This window comes from Spermophilus citellus (assembly GCF_964194105.1).
Source record: "Spermophilus citellus genome assembly, chromosome: 7".
NCBI lineage: Eukaryota > Metazoa > Chordata > Mammalia > Rodentia > Sciuridae > Spermophilus > Spermophilus citellus.
The window spans coordinates 153,285,434-153,302,229 of record NC_138188.1 but is presented as its reverse complement, the minus strand read 5'-3'; the positions used below and the strand labels follow the sequence as shown (position 1 = coordinate 153,302,229).

The window sequence follows — 16,796 nt, the reverse complement described above, 5'->3', positions numbered from 1 at the left end:
TAGTGCAGCCCATTTTGGTGTATTTTTCCAGTCACCTGAGGGAAGATTCCCTGTGGGGATATTCACTGTCAAACACAATTCCATGGAGAACACTGAGTGGTGTGGTTGGCAGGTGACTTACACTTCTGGCTTGTGAGACCAGGGTTGGTGGGAGCAGCACATCAGCTGCAGCAGTTATAAGCAAATGAGAATAATAGTTATGTGGGTTTGGATCTGGTTCCACTCCTCTGTGGACACTGCTGCTAATGCATCCTTGTTAGGTCGCAGTTTTCCCTGTTTTGTTCTGTCTGTATTCTGGTTTGCATATGCTAATGAGGGAATGGCCTCCTACTGCTACCTGCTTTCCTCTGTGTTTAAAAATTGCCCTTGGAATGCACATGGCTTTAGCTTTCCTTCCCTGCCCTACACAGAATGCCAGCCTTGACCTTCAGCTCTGTTAACCAGTTTTGCGGGGAGGATGCTCATGTTCTTCCTGGGTGATAGAGAAGGAATTCTTTACCTGCGCCCTTCTTTGCAGGAAATGCGTGCTTTGTACCTAGGGTTGAATTAGCCAGTAGAAGCAGCATGAAGAAGTACAGAAGGCAGCTGCTGCCCTCAGAGAGGCATCCATCCAACACAGAATGGTGCATTTGGACAAATAGACTAGTTTTGTGCTTCAAAATAGCTTCTGGGGCAATAGGTGCGCATCCACTGCAGAGATTCTGATTAAAATGATTCTGAGGGTGCACCTGGCAGGGGGATGTCTGAGAGTTCCCCAGTGCCCTCTAAAGAGGAGAATGGCTGCCCACACTGGTTTTGCAGCAGCCCAAGCTTAGAACTGTTTTGTATCACTAGACAGGTTGGAATTTCAGAATCCTAAACTTCAACTTGATAACAAAATCTTGCACAGACTTAACCTGAATCATTACCTTCTACGGTTGGGGACTGGGGAACGGGATCTGCCACCGAGGTCTGTGTGGGGTGGTGGTACCTTTCTGCCTTTGGAGAATCTAGAGAGAGAGAGAGAGAAACATATTTTTCTTTTTTTAAAGGATGGGTATCTGCCTTACTCTAGAGTCGCCTCAGAGCCAGTTTTTAATGGAGATGGGAAGAAATTGTTTTCCAACATTGTAAAGTAAGCAGATTGTGTAATGAAGTGAGTCTGGTAATTAATTGAATTGTATGTTGCATGAGTTGTGGATAACCTCTGTCTCCTGATTTATCAGCTTCTTCTGGAATGGTTAAGATCTCAGGCTTTGGGTGCTGGAGTTGTAGCTCAGTGGTAGAATGCTTGCCTAGCATGCATGAAGCACTGGGTTCCATCTTTGGCACCACTCTAAAAATAAATTAAATAAAGGTATTTTAAAAAAAGAAAGAAACAAAGATCGCAGGCTTTGGGTTGATGGTGTAGTTCAGTGATTGAGCACTTTACTAGCATGCCAGACCCCGGTCTCAGTTCATAGTCCCAGCACCCCTTCCCCATCACCCGCAAATCATACAGGTTTCTAAAACAGACACACTGGTTCAAATCCCAGCTTTTCCACTTACTAGCTGTGTCATCTCAGATGAGTTACTTAACCTCTCTGGGCCTTCTTTTTCCCAGCTGTTAAATTGGAATGAATGATAATAGCCCTTGCCCAGCAGGTGGGAAGATTAAGATTAAGCGCATCAGATCAGTGTGTGACCTGCCCGTGAGCACTCAATATATGTTAGCCCTTGTTGTTATGGTTGTTTTCAGCGATCCATGTGCTCTTGTATATGTGGAGCAATTTGGGAAATGAGATGTAATTCATATGTGACAGTTCATTAACCAGGAAGAAACGCCTCCAGGAGGGACAGGTGCCAGGCAAGGTTCTCGAACGAAGGCTAACTGCATCTGCTTTGCTTTCTCCATTCTGCTCTGAAGAGCACAGAACAGGTGGCCGCGTTTTGCCGCAGTTTGCATGAGATGAACCCTTCAGACCCCAGCCCGTCTCCTCAGGACACCACGGGGCCTCAGCTGGCCACCATGAGGCAGCTGTCAGACGCGGATAAACTGCGCAAGGTGATCTGCGAGCTCTTGGAGACAGAGCGCACCTACGTGAAAGTATGTCCTGCCCTCCGTCCTCCTCTTCAGAGAATGGAATTGGGGGGTCTGGGCCGCCCTTGGGGGATGAGGTGCAACTGTGGGCACCTGGAGATTGGGACTGTCCTTTGGAATTTGGCCTTTATTCTGAATGTTGAGATGCCCATTGAGTTTTAAGGAAGCATATCAATTCTTACAGCAATTTACACACACATATATATATATATATATATATATATATATATATATATATATATATAATTGATTACCCAAGAAAGGTTATGTTAGTGCATGTGACCCTTCTGACCTTTCTAAACATTGTACAGCTAATACTAAAACTGAATTTTGTCTTTCAAAAATTTGAGGGCATCATCTTCATAGTCTATTTGAGTCCTGGTAGAAGGGTTCAGGTCTGTTTTCTTTGTATTCACACTTTCTGACGTTCCTTTGCATTCCCCATTCGAAAGCAGTGTGATCTGTTTTTATTTATCTGCATTTTAATGAAATCAGGAATTAGCAAATTATGGCCCTTTGGCCAAATGCAGCCTGCTGCCTATTTTTGCATATCAAGTTTTATTGGAACACAGCCATGCTCATGTCTCACATGTCATTCATGCCTGCTCTCGGGGTACGATGTTAGTTACAGCAGAGGCCATGGCTGACAGAAGAGCTTGGCTTATTCCTGAGTTCGTGGACGTTAATCACTATCATGTCAGCATTTGGAACATCATCTGTTTTTCTCCTCTATGTTCTTTACACTTTTAAATGTGCTAATTAGGTGTCCTTTCAACTTTTAGGACTTAAACTGTCTTATGGAAAGATACCTGAAACCTCTTCAAAAGGAGACTTTTCTCACACAAGATGAGGTATGGTGAAAATCCTGTTAACTTGATGGAGCGTCTCACTGTAGATTGACTTGCCAGTAAAGAGGAAGGAACAGGGAACCCACACAGTACTCAAAGCATTTTGAATTCATTTAGTTGTGATAGCTGGATCAAATATTGCCTGTTAACATTGGCTTGCACTTGGAGGGTAAGGAGCTGCCGTAGCCTTTGGTAGTAGTGAGAAATACCAATGGTCAGTCTTGTTCAAATGCAAGAACCACAGCTGGAGACTAACCAGTAGAAATGTTAATAAGCACTATCAAGGCCTATTTCCACTGAAAATGGCCATGAGGCTCACCTGTGGGAGTGCCTCCAGCCAACACCGAGATCCCACAGGAGGGAAAATAGGAAGGTGGGGTAAATCCAGATGGAAGTTGATAGAAAGAATTCAAACTCAAAGGCATGTTAGCCTTGGTGCTGTTTTCAGTGCCTGTTTTACATAGACTTTGGGCAATGATTTGGGTGCTGTCTCCAATACCTGTTTAACATAGATTGACTCCAGGCTGTACCCAGAACCATATATAAGCTCCTAAACTAGCACACCAAAATGGATTTTTCTTCCATCAGACCCCCTCCTGCATGATGGGAGTTTTCTCTTCTTGTTTAAATAAATCCTACTCCATTACTATTCCCTTCTGTGTTGTCTGTGGATTTTATTCTTCAAAATTTGCAAGACAAGAACCCAGAAGGAAACTGGCGAAGCAAGGAATCTAGTCTTATCTCAAAACTTCAATATCTGTGGGGTCATTATTCTAATTGCTAAGTGTCCACAGAAAAACTTTGTGATAGGATACAAAAGAAGTTTATGAACATTTATAAAACATGGGTGGATCAAAACTTTATTTTTAAAATTTTTCAGCTTGACGTGCTCTTTGGAAATTTAACCGAAATGGTAGAGTTTCAAGTAGAATTTCTTAAAACCCTAGAAGATGGAGTGAGACTGGTACCTGATTTGGAAAAGCTTGAGAAAGTCGACCAGTTTAAGGTCAGTCTCAACCCTGAATAGCGCAAAGCCGCCTCTTCTTGCCTTGGGTGGGTTATCTCCGATGCCTTGCTTGCAGGGGCTTTATGGTCTCTTTGGTCAGCTCTGGTACTCATGGTGTTCCTCAAGGGAGTGGGAGGGGAGCTGGGTTATCTTGCAAGTCTGGCTGAGGGAGGACTGATACCATCTATTTGTGTTCATTGTTCAGCTGCTGCATTTAGTTGGAAGATGTACCAACCTTAACCTTTTGTTTTGTTTATGAGGAAGTCTTTCAAACATTAGCTGTTAGCAAATTAAAATCGCACCTCTGGTCTTCCGGTAAACAAATTAAATTATCCTGTTCTGGGAAGCTTTGCCGAATATAAATGCGTATCATTATTCGGGAGGAAGTAGATCTTCAGCACACAGTGTCCTGGCAGCCTTAATGAGGATTGATGACTAGTGCCTTAGTAAGGATGCTCAGAGCTCATTTCCTCTTTCCTGGCTGGTCCTATTTTATTGCAGAGGTCTCCCTCTTATGCTAAGCCTCAGTTTACAAAATTCCACTGATGCATGGATTGGCTTCTGTGTTATCTTTATATACTTTTAAAGAGCAGATTAATTGAGGCATAATGCACTGCATGTAATTAAAGCATACAGTTGATGACCCAGTTCGCACACACACCTGTGACATCATCAACACAGTCAGGACCATGGACATAGTCATGATCCCTCAAAGCCTCTTCCTGCCCTGTGGTTTCTCTCTCCTGCCTCTCACCTCCACCCACCCACATCGCCATGCTCTATTTCCTGTTTCTAAGGTAGGTTCAAATCAGTTTGATGAAGTTTCCACTTGGGAGCTTGCAGTGTACCTCAGCCTGTGAGAGGCCTTCTGAAGTGCCACAGAGGAGCACACGTGGTCTGGTGCGCAGAAGTGGTCTGGTATATATATGCTCCCATCCGAGTACTCTGTGTCCCCTGAGATCAAATTTTTTTTTTAGTATTTGAAATTATTTTATCTAAATAGCTGCAGAATTCAAGCATTGCTAACTGCTTAGCTTTTTGTGTTTTTCTAAATTAGAACATTATTATACATTATTATACACAGTAGTTGGATTCATTTTGACAAAATCATGCATGAATAGAATTTGATTTCAATCCCTCTTCCCCCGTCTTTCCCACCCCACCTCCCTCCCCCTATTCTCTCTCCTCTACCGATTTTCCTTTTGCTTGTTTGTTCATTTATTTTTGATTGGTACTCTCTACATGTATATAGAGGTGAAATTCTCCTTAGTATATTTGTATGTGCTTATAATGTGATTTTGGTAAATTAATCCATATTCCTGCCCATTTTCTGTCCTCCCTCCTCCCTCACACTCAATCTCCTTCTTCTGCTCTACTGATCTGCTCTGCAGTTTTATAATACTGAGTTTGATTTTTAAGACTGGAAGGATAAAGGAAAACCTTAACGTTGTATCTGTGGTTACTGTGTAGTCAGCGCTTTGTAAATATTAAGTTAAACAAAGGGCTTTAGTGTGGTGAGGGGAGGCATTATGGGAGAGCATTCCTTCCATGGCTTGTCTTATTTAACTCTTGAGCCTGGCTGGGAGGATATCTTCAGAGCCAGGTGGCTCCCGCTGGCACTGTAAGCACGTGGGCTCCAAAAGTAAAGGAGGAAAAGTAGAACACATAGGAAAAGAACTTAGGCCTCTGATTACCAACTGTGCCCATCATGTGTGGTTTACAATAAACTTTTATTTTTTGTCCAGAGACTATCAAAACTCTCCCTGCATTGTGCATTAGATAAAGTGCACATTGGGAGCTCGGTTTATCACTGATTCAAAACCCTTATCCTTTGCTTGGAACCCAGCTTTTAATTCTAATCCTAAAGGAACAAAGCCTCTTTCTGAGAAGATGAGATCAGTGTGAAACATGGAGGATATTTTTCTGTGACTCATTTATTCATTTATTTATATGAAATGTGTATGATGAAAAGCATCCCACCCCAAGTGTATTCAAGTCCCCATAGGGAAGGCCACCATGGTTTCCATTCTGCAGGGATGCCTGAGGCTGAGAGATGACACCTCATTTCAAAGTGGAGCTCTCTTCTTGCCCAGATTCCTTATGTTCTTGCCTGCTCCCTGCTGGTGGGGAGGGTGGTTTTGAAGAAGGGGGCATAGTGATCAGGGAAATGTGTTTCCTGCCTTGGTAGGTGTGAGTCTTTCCTACCTTGGTTTGGTTTGTCATTTCTATTTATTTATTTATTCTAGTTAAGTATATATGACAGAATGCATTTTGATTGACTGTACACAATTGTAGCACAAATTTTCATTTATTTGGTTGTACACAATGTAGCGTTGCACCATATGTGCAGTCATGCATGTACCTAGGGTAACGTCCATCTCATTCCACCATCTTTCCTGCCCCCACCCCCCCTTCCCTACCCCTCCCTCACCTTTGCCCAATCACAGTTACTCCATTTTCCCCATGCCTCTTCTTCATTTTGGATCAGCATCCACTTATCAGAGAGAACATTCGGCCTTTGGTTTTGGGGATTGGCTTACTTTGCTTAGCATGATAGTTTCCAATTCCATTCATTTATCTGCAAATGCCATAATTTTTTTGGAGGGCATCTAGATTGCTTCCACAGTTTAGCTACTGTGAATTGAGCTGCTATAAACATTGATGTGACTGTGTTACTATAGTATGCTGATTTTATATTATGCTGAGTGTAGACCGAGGAGTGGGATAGCTGGATCAAATGGTGGTTCCATTCCAAGTTTTCCAAGGAATCTCCATACTGCTTTCCAGATTAGTTGCACCAATTTGCAGTCCCACCAGCAATGTATGAGTGTGCCTTTTCCCCCACATCCTTGTCAACACTTATTTGGTTTGTCATTTCTGTCTCCCAACAGGAGCTCTTAAGAGAATTCAGATTTCTGCCTTTTCCAAACATCATTCGTGTGTGTGTGTGTGTGTGTGTGTGTGTGTGTCTGTATATCTATCTATCTATCTATCTATCTATCTATCTATATATATATATGTAATTTTTTTGGCATTAACACTGAAACATCCTAGATAGCCCATTAAAAGACACTGCCCTGGAAAACCAGGGACATCTCCACTGTAAAAATGGAGAAGACGGAATCCAACACCTCTCGCACACATTTGTGAGCCCACTCACTTTTCCTCACAGTCAATGTTAGGACAACCATGAGCAAAGAGAGCTGTGGTGGGTGGGTGTGGCGCTGATTTGGGGAGAGCTGGGCAGCTGTGAGCTCCTGCTGTATCCTGCCAATGTGTCCAAATGAAGAAAATGAACCAGTTGCCCTTTTTCTCATTAAATCCAGAAAGTGCTGTTCTCTCTGGGGGGATCCTTTCTGTACTACGCGGACCGCTTCAAGCTCTACAGTGCCTTCTGTGCCAGCCACACAAAAGTCCCCAAGGTCCTGGTGAAAGGTAAGGCCTCTAAGTACCAGGCGGAAGGCAAGTGTGTCAGCTGCTAAGTTACATGTGTCTGTCTGACTTGCTTGGTGGCTTCTAGAAATCTAAGTCATTGATCTGCCAGGTAGACGTTCCAACAAGCCCCAGACACAGGTACTGAGAATTCAAATGCATTCCTGGATTCACCATTTTATCCATTTTTTGATAATGAAAGTTTGATATTTCCATTTTGGGGCTGGAATAATGGGTCATCTTGCAGTTACGTAAAAACACAGGGAGTTTAAAAACTGCTACTTTATTCCGATGTTTCATTAACTTCTGCTACAACCTACCACACTTAGTATGCCCTTTTGTGGAATTTCATCTTCCCTTCACCTGCTTATACCCCGAGGGGTATGGTAACAGCTACGGACACCACTGCCAAGGTTGTTTCATGAAAACTGCTAGTTGTAGTTATTTTTGCACAGAACAAAGTAGAGTCTTTATAGTGACAAGATATTTTTCCTTTCCTTCTTCCTTTGTTTTTATGGTGCTATGGCAGGCAACCTATGCTGAGCTATCACCCTTCCCCAGGAGTTTTTCTTGAGTTGTTTTGAGAAGATGAAACATCCTGCAGGTCTTTAGGAAGTAGTTTTGCTTCTCTTGTCAGTGTGTGGAGGTTGGCAATAGGTAAAAAATTGATCTTGAAAAAAAGACTAGATGTCCCTACCCTGGGAAGAACAGGAAGTTAGAGAAATAGAAGTTAGTTAACAGGTTAAAAAACACAGATAGGAGGAATAAGTTCTAGAATTCTCTAGCACAATAGGCTGACTATATAGTTAATAATATGTGCTTCAAAAGAACCGGAGGGGAGGGGCTGCGGATGTGGCTCAGTGATGGAGCCCTCACCTAGCACATGTGAGGCACTTGGTTCCATCCTCAGCGCCACATTAAAATAAATAAGTAAAATTAAGGTATTGTGTTCATCTACAACTAAATAGAGGAGATAATTTTGAAACAAATGATAAATATTTGAGGTGATGGATACACTAAGGACTCTGGATCGTCACAGATTGTGTACATGTATGGAAATATCACACTGTACTTATGAACATGTAGTCATTATGTATCCACTTAAAATGCCACCTCTATTGAAGGAAATGGTTTTCACAAGCCAATGTAATACATAATGTATATGAATTTTCCATTAATATTAATAAAGATTCATGCCCACACCCAAAATGTATTAAACATTTCCTTGGTAAGCACTAGAGTCGAGAGGAGGTTTAGTTTCAAAGAATCTCTGGAAATCAGCTTGCTATTCTACTTAGCAGTTTGCTGTGGCTGCCAAGTAAACAGCTGCTAATCAGGTCCCTGGATATGTAAATAATTTCCACGTGTCGTGCTTAGATTTGTTGCCAAAGACAACTAGCTGAACTTAATCTAAAACCTGTTATAGGAAATATTAATACAACAGAGATCTCTGACTTGGAAAAGAGCCCGCCCCAGGTAATGACACCTGTCATCGGGGGTGGACTGTGCAGTGGGTTCCAGCGGGTTTTTTGTCATGCTGTCTAATCGTCACTGTGTTTTAACACAGGCCCCGTTGGTCATGTAGATCTGTGTGTATGTGTTTCTTTCAAAACTTTTATTAATTGCTAACTGTTGTCAGATTGTTAAAGTAACTGTTTTGAAGAGCTTTACCCATTATGTTCCTTCAAGCAGTTAATGTTTTTTTTTAATCACTTAATTAAATTCTGCCCTCCCGGATTTTTCTTAATTCAGTAACATTATCTTTTGCACCTGAAAAATATTATACTGTCATTTAAACTAGAACAGTGGGCATGACCTACATTGTTCTATTTGCCAAATTGGCAGAGAAGATGAAGAGAGCTCTTAGAGAATCAGAGTGCACCAGGGACTCCCAGCCAGGTTGGAGGGAGTGGCCCTCCTGCAGACCACGCTGCCTTCCTCTGATGTGAAGTAGATGTCGTGGGTTAGAGACCCACGTTCAGGACTTGAGGATTTGGGGAGTGTTAATGGGGATGTGTGCATGTGTGGGGTGCTTCCTAGGCTTCTCCTAGACCTGGTTGAAGACTTGGGATGGCCCAGGGGAGCCATAGCTTCCCCATGTGTCAGCTCTGCACCTGGCCTAGCTTCCCTGGCACCTAGGCCACTGGGTCACTCACCTCTAGTGTCCTTTTTCTTTAGGGATTTCTTTGAAAGGCAGAGAAATTGCTGAACCTATGGAGTATGATTCCTTTTAATAGGACTTAAAGGGATGAAAAGACTATGATCTTGGGAGATCTTCCACCGTGTTTTTTTCTGTTTTTCTGAACTGAGTAAAGACAGAGGAGTCACTTTACAACTCTAGGATGACCTTTGCAGTATCTTTGGTCTTAGCTCATAATCCTCACCACTGGGGATGGAAATGCATTTGTGTGTGTGTGTGTGTGTGTGTGTGTGTGAGAGAGAGAGAGAGAGAGAGAGAGAGAATTTATTTCAAAATTATATGCCCACCGAGTTTTTTAAAGTCATTATTCATTTATTCAAGAATGGAGTTCCTCTGATTTGCCAGGTGCTATTGTGAAAATATTGAATCCCTGGAGTGCTGTATCTAATTTCTGATGGCAGAACTCACCCAGATGAATATGCAGGAGCTGAGTGGGAAGAAGGAGCAGGCTCAGATGTTGATTGTGTTTGTTTACGGTTCATCATAAAGGGTGTAACTCGGGAGCAGACAAGTGGAAGAAACACTCAGGGAAGGGTGTGGGGGAAGGGACTGGACCCCTGGGCTCCTGCTCAGGGCATACCACCCTCCCAGCACCTCCAGGTATTCCCCAGCCTGGACATATATCCACTATTAAGTCATTTTCCCTCTTCTGGGAAAAGTGATCCGTAGTGTCAGAGACTCATAGAAAGCTTAGGAAGTTTTTCCTCCCACAACATTATTTTTCACCCAGAAGGCACGGCCATGTTTCCTCATCATCTAGAGGCACGTGCCTCCCTCCCTATTGGGGCCCTCCCTGCAGTGGCTCCCTAACTGGGACTTCTGTGAAAGGGAGGTTGGTGAGAAAGTGCTGCCTGAGTTCCTCAGGCCGGACCCTACCCTTGGGAGCAGTAGCTGTGAGCTGCTCTGGCTTTGAACAGGGCAGCCTGCTCTACCTCCCCAGGCTGGAGAGCTTAGAAACCCAGGGAAGGAGTGTTTAAAATACAGCTCTTATTATTGTCCAAGCTTGGTGATGCCCAGAGTTCAGATGATTGTCACAGCTTGTCACAACTTCCCAGGAGAGGGGCTGCTCCTGCCGTTTAGGGCCACCTGGGGAAGCACCATGGTGGTCAGGAGGCAGAGGAGTGAGGGCAAAATGTGGGCAAGAACCTTCACTGTGGCTTCTGAGGACAGGAGCAGGGAGGTTTAGTGTTGCTGGCTCTGGTGCGTGATAGACACCCAGCTGTGTGCTACCTGACCCTGGGGTGATGAGGGCAGGAACAGTGGTCCAGAGTGTCAGAGCCTCGTAGAAGAGGTGGCCATGGGGTGGGGGACCCTGACTGCTGCTCGTAGGCAAGCATCTTCTTAAATTGGCTAGTCCTGGGAAGAGCATCCTTCCCAGGGTCTGTAAAGGACCAAATGTCAAAACATCAGCACAAATAGATACACTTAAGGAGAAAATCCAGGAGACTGGGATCTACAAACTGTGATCCTTTGAACTCTTTGGCATCCCCCCATAAATTCATAAACAGTCAGCCTGCCCGGCCCGTCCAGGGGTCTGAGCTGTGCTCTTCCACCCTCTTCCTGTTGCCCTGTCTCTGCTCCGTCCTGGGATGAGATCAAGTGAGTGGAATGCAGAGAAGGGAGTCCCCTGGGCGACCCCCTGACAGCCTGTGTTTAAACCCTTCCAGCCAAGACGGACACGGCGTTCAAGGCGTTCCTGGACATCCAGAACCCACGGCAGCAGCACTCATCCACGCTCGAGTCATACCTCATCAAGCCCATCCAGAGGATCCTCAAGTACCCGCTTCTGCTCAAGGAGCTGTTTGCTCTGACGGACGCCGACAGCGAGGAGCACTACCACCTGGACGGTGAGCGCACTGCAGGCCTCCCCGCTGGGCCCCCAGGGGCACTCTGAGCAGCCCTTCATGTCACGACCCGTGTTCTTGCAGTGGCCATCAAGACAATGAACAAGGTCGCCAGTCATATCAACGAAATGCAGAAGATCCACGAGGAATTCGGGGCCGTGTTTGACCAGCTGATTGCCGAGCAGACCGGTGAGAAGAAAGAGGTGAGGAGCCCGTCTGTGGAGCCGGGCTCAGGTCCGCTGCTCTTCTTTTAATGAGCTGTTAGCTGTAAGTACAGGGTGGACACTGTTGTTTATGTTGGTGGAACTCTTGCCCCGTGTCCAAGGCTACATCGTGAGATGTTTTTCCTCCACTGGACTCTTAATGTAAGAAACCTGTTCTTATTGCTTGCCTCTTCCCCTTTGGGAGCTCTGGTTTTATTCTATGCTAAGTGTGCAAATGAACTTTCATGACCCAAATCTGAGCTGTTTTAAGTACCATTAAAGGCCGAGGCGCTGTCCTCAGAGATCAGAATAACATCTGGCTCGTAGTCAGTGCTAGACAAACGTTTGTCGAATGAATGCAAGTTTTCAATGATTCTAAATCTTTTTTGTTGGGGGAAAGGCCATGACAGGAACAGATTCACCTGAGAAAAACTTAGCATAAACTGAAAGCTGTCCCCAAGTCATTGAAAGGGACTCACATGGGGGAAAAATGCAGATAATATGGAGATGAATCATAGGGATAGGATACGTAATGACACCCATCGTCTCTAATGGAGCAGTCTCTGTTCCAGATTCAAGTGGAGCAGTGAATTCAGGTTTGCTTTCCTCCTTAAAAATAAAAATAAAAAAGAGAAGAAAAGCTAGGAGAAACACCCCTGCTGTGATTAGGAGATTGTTTATACTGGAGAAGACACCTTCCCTTCAGAGACACAAAAGGTCATTATCTAAGTTGATTTTTATGTCCTCAGGGAAACAGAATAAGTTTTCAGATTGTTTAAAGATAACATTGACAAAGAGGCAAAATTGTGATATCTTAAAGAAATGAAAACAGTAAACACACTAAAATATTTAATTTACTCACCAGATGTGAGCGACCTGGGCAGGTGCTCTGAAAGCTCGATGGCAAGGTCAGAGATCACCAGTTTATGTCTGGAGAAGGGATTTGTGTCTGCAGTGAATTGTAGATGGAAGTAAGCTCTGCTTTCCACGGCTGGAGGGAACCAGGCCAGCACCAGACTGGACAGATTTACATGTCTATACCCTGTGCCTTGTAAGAGTTGCAAAGGTTGGAATTGGAGAGCCCAGGGAGAGCTGTAGACATTCAGTTTTCAAGTAAATACAGTTTTTTCCCTCCATTTCCCTCCATGAGCAGAACATAAGAATGTCCTCAACCTATCACGCAGATAACTTAATCCATCAGAGATAGAAAAAATGGATATGGCTATTCTGGAATTAGTTCCCACTTTAAAAAAAAAAAAAACATAATAAAGAAAAAAAAATCCTGATTAAAGAAAAAGGTAAAACATAGGAAAAGGCAAGAAACCTCTCTGTATTCTGAAATCACGGAATTTACCACTTTCAATGTTTAGGTGTTTGATTTATATATATATGTATATATATATACATACACACACATACATATATGATTTAATATATATTTAATATATGTTGATTTAAATATATATTTGTACATATGTACACATACTTATTTTGAAAGTAATTTTAATACCTTTTTTATATTGAGTACGGAATTTTCATGTTAATTTTTGTGTGATTGAGCAATATACTTAATTCCTCCTGGTAGGCAATTTTCTTGGCTTCTTTTGTTGACTTGTATGAATAATATTACAGACATTTTTGATCATAAGATTCCTCCCTCTCCCTATATTTCAAGATTTTTTTCGTGTGTGTGTGTGTGTGTGTGTGTGTGTGTATTTGTTGTTTTTCATTCTGACAGAAGCACATTTTACTGTGTCACAGAAATGAACATTTTCAGTATACTTTGTTATATTTTCATTATGTGCTAAATTAATGGATTTCAGTGACCTTTGCAGCAAATGACTGCATTGCTAAGAAGTAGCTGATAGGGATAGTGGATCCCAAAGAATATAAGGAAACAAAGATGAATACACTCAGAAGTCAGAGACGGTGAAAGGGAATATGGCTTAGTTCATGTGAAACCGGAGGACCTTTGAAATGAAACTCTGACAATCAAGTAAGAAATCTGTCCAGCACAGAACAAAGAGACACAGTGCTATACAAAGCATTTCCTATGGAACTGAGATTATAAATAGAAATGAGCCAAAGATGGAAGGAGGGACCTTGACTAGATGCCAGTATTAAAGAGCAGAAAAAATTGCATATTGGTATCCGAAGGTCCAAAGCCCAGAAAAAAAGTAAAGCTTGGAAAAGATATCAAAAGAGAGCAACAAAAGACTGTTTTAGCAACATAAAATGAACAAGCAGGCAAGAGGCCCACAGTGTGAACTTTTTACCCAAAGGCTACTGATTACCGGAGGGGTACAACCAAAGTCCCCTTTTATTTCTTTTTTCTCCATTGAGGAAAATGGTCTTCAAACTGGAAAGGATACAATGACCTTGACTCCATAGGAATAAAACCTGGGAGAAATAATCCTGGGGCCTAGTGTGGTCTGCCCAGATCATTGACAAGTCCACATCGCCACTTGCAGCAGTGTATGGAGCAACTACGGAGACTTAGGCAGGCGATTATGGAGGTACACAAGTTATGTTCTGAGTCTCACAAAGGTGGTTTCGGATCCTTGCAGTTCCCTTTTAACAGCAGCATCCAATAAAACATAGAATGGGTTCATGAACAGTTCAAGAGCAGTTAGGGGTAGGGACACGTCAATATTTGCTGGTAACTGCAGGCTTATATTGAAATGGTGGCATTCCACAGGGACCTACCTGAATTCTGTCTTCAGCTCTCCTTGGGATGTCTCTGAAGGCAAATATGTTCACAGAAAGCAGCCATCGAGGAAATATTTTGTGCTGAATCTAGAGCTTCAATCTTCTACCCCTATGATACCGTCTGGGGAGTTGGGCTGAACCCCTTGGGCCATCCCTGGGTAGGAGGAGGAAGAAGCCAAGAGGGCATTTTCCCTTAGACGGCCTCAAGCAGCCTGCCTCAGCAGGTCATGCCAGTCCTTATAAGACAAGGGCCTTCCTTCCAGCAGAACCCACTCTTGGGGCTTTGGAGGAAGATTTTGAAGGGACCAGTGAATGCCCAAGGAGGAGGCTGTTGGCCAGACCCAGTATCCCTGACACTGACTGTCCTTAGAGTTGCCACGTAGAAACTTGTCAAGAGAAAAGCCAGGTGCCCAGGGGCTCTACAGCTCATTTTTCCGTGTGTAACAAGCAACCAAAATTTCAGTGGTTCACTGCAACAAATAAATGTCTCACGTGAGAGTCTGGGTCAGCTGAGTTTCTCCTGGTGCATGCCAAGGTGTGCTCAGGTGTGCTGCTGCTTCCTTCCAGGATCCAGGTGGAAGCAGCCATAGCTGTCTTGGGCAGGCCCTTTCCATGGCTAGAAAGTAGATGCTCACGAGGGTTGGTGGGAACTTGTGCCAAGTCCACTGCCTGCCCCAAATCACATGGCCATGCCCAAACTCCTGTGGGTTGGGATGTACCTAGTCTGGTGGGAGGTGTTAGAGAATCATATGGCCAAGGATGCTAATGTAATATAATTCTGTTGGAGGAAGTAGAGTTTGGAACATCTACCACAATGACTTTAATTGCTTTTGAAGGCTGTGGCTCAGGTAGTGCCCAAGAATTTGATTTATGTATGTATGTATGTTCCTCCATGTGGGGCTGGGGGATTCAGAATGGTTAGCAGAGACTATATAGTTCCGTTAGCTAATAATATCCTGTGATTTTTTTTTTACTTGTTACTTCATATCTATAAATGAAGTAATATCACTTACATATTTTAACTTTTGATGTGCCAATATACATATGACTCAGCAATAATTACAGTAATTATTATAATCCCCATCAGGGGAGGCAGTGATATCCCTGTATTCTCTGCCAGTGGAGAGAATACATCTACATCTTCAGCACTATAGCAGGTTTGGTGGCTTGAGAAGGGAATGCAAGCTACATTGGTGGAGGGATTCCAGGTAGCTGCTGTGTATGCAGTGAGATCATAAACAGCAACACAAATGAGAGCCATTTGTCCCGAGGAGTTCAACTCTGAGGTTCAAATGTTTGAAATGTTGCCTTGGTGAAGAGAGCATTTTAGCTTGATTTTTATGAACTCAGAGAGTAGAAGTGAGAGGCTAGTTTGAAGGCATATTAGAAAAAGGACTTCCAGACAATTGGTGGCATTTACAAACAGGATGAACTGTGTACTGTGATTGTTATGAAGTCTTATCTGCTGGTGTATCTGTGATGATGTTGCCGAGAGTAACCCCACAGTGGGGAGGGGGTTGGAATTTTGTAAATGGACCAGTGACTCCCGTGGGAAAGCTGGGTACATCACAGTAGTCCCCTCTTCCCCATGGAGGATATGCTCCCAAACCCCCAGATACACTGTTTTTTCCTCTCTCTCTCTATATATATTTTTGAGAACTCACCTTTATAGTTAAAGAAAACACTTTATAGCTTTCTTTGGCATATCCAAATTGTCAGTATCACTACTTTGTGCTTTGTGGCCATTATTAAGCAAAAATAAGTGTTTTTTGAACAAAATCCCTGTAATATCATAACAGTTGATCTTAAAAATAAGGTGGCTACCAAGTGACTAAAAGGTGGGTAGTGCATACAGTGTGAATACACTGGATAATTCATGTCCCAGGAAGGAAAGAGAAGAATAGTATAGGATTTCATTACACTACTCAGAACAACACACAATTTAAAATTCACAAATTATTTATTACTGGAATTTTCCACATAATGCTTTCAGATCTTGGTTCACCATGGGGAACTGATACTATTGAAAGTGAAACTAAGAAAAGGAGAGACTACTGTACTAAACACTGGTTATCATTGGGCTCTGTGGGTCAATATGTCTAGATGACTCTACAAACGGAAGCACTTGTCTGTCTAAAGGAAGAAAAAGCAACAACAAAATTGTATAAATGCATTTAGTAATCCAGAGGATTCCTGTTTCAATTTGGACTTTTAAGATGAATTAAAGCAATTTTTTATTATAACTTCATTATATTTTTTTGTATTTCAAACATGGAAGAACATAACAATACTAAAACTTGGCATTAGAAGAGTAAACTAGATACTATAATATCCACAGCCCATTGCTTCAAGTACAGATGTGTTTATTGAGACAATAACAACTCATGAGTATTTTTTAAATGTGATCTGTCATTTTTATATGCTAATTCACTTTTTAAAATAACTTCATTTAAATTTATAAGTAAAAATTGTCCTGGATATTACTCAACTGACAG

The 16,796-nt window shown here is 42.8% G+C and overlaps 1 protein-coding gene across 4 annotated transcripts in view; it reads left to right on the top strand.

Annotated features, from left to right (window-relative positions):
* Nucleotides 1-16,796, top strand: part of TIAM1 (TIAM Rac1 associated GEF 1) — a 366,345-nt gene that overhangs the window by 332,337 nt on the left and 17,212 nt on the right. For all 4 annotated transcript variants that reach the window (XM_081302880.1, XM_081302878.1, XM_081302879.1 and 1 more), the window contains 6 exons: nt 1,886-2,065; nt 2,842-2,910; nt 3,788-3,913; nt 7,240-7,348; nt 11,213-11,392; nt 11,474-11,592. In XM_081302880.1, the coding sequence (XP_081159006.1) occupies nt 1,886-2,065; nt 2,842-2,910; nt 3,788-3,913; nt 7,240-7,348; nt 11,213-11,392; nt 11,474-11,592 (783 nt within the window). The remainder of the gene's footprint in view (nt 1-1,885; nt 2,066-2,841; nt 2,911-3,787; nt 3,914-7,239; nt 7,349-11,212; nt 11,393-11,473; nt 11,593-16,796) is intronic.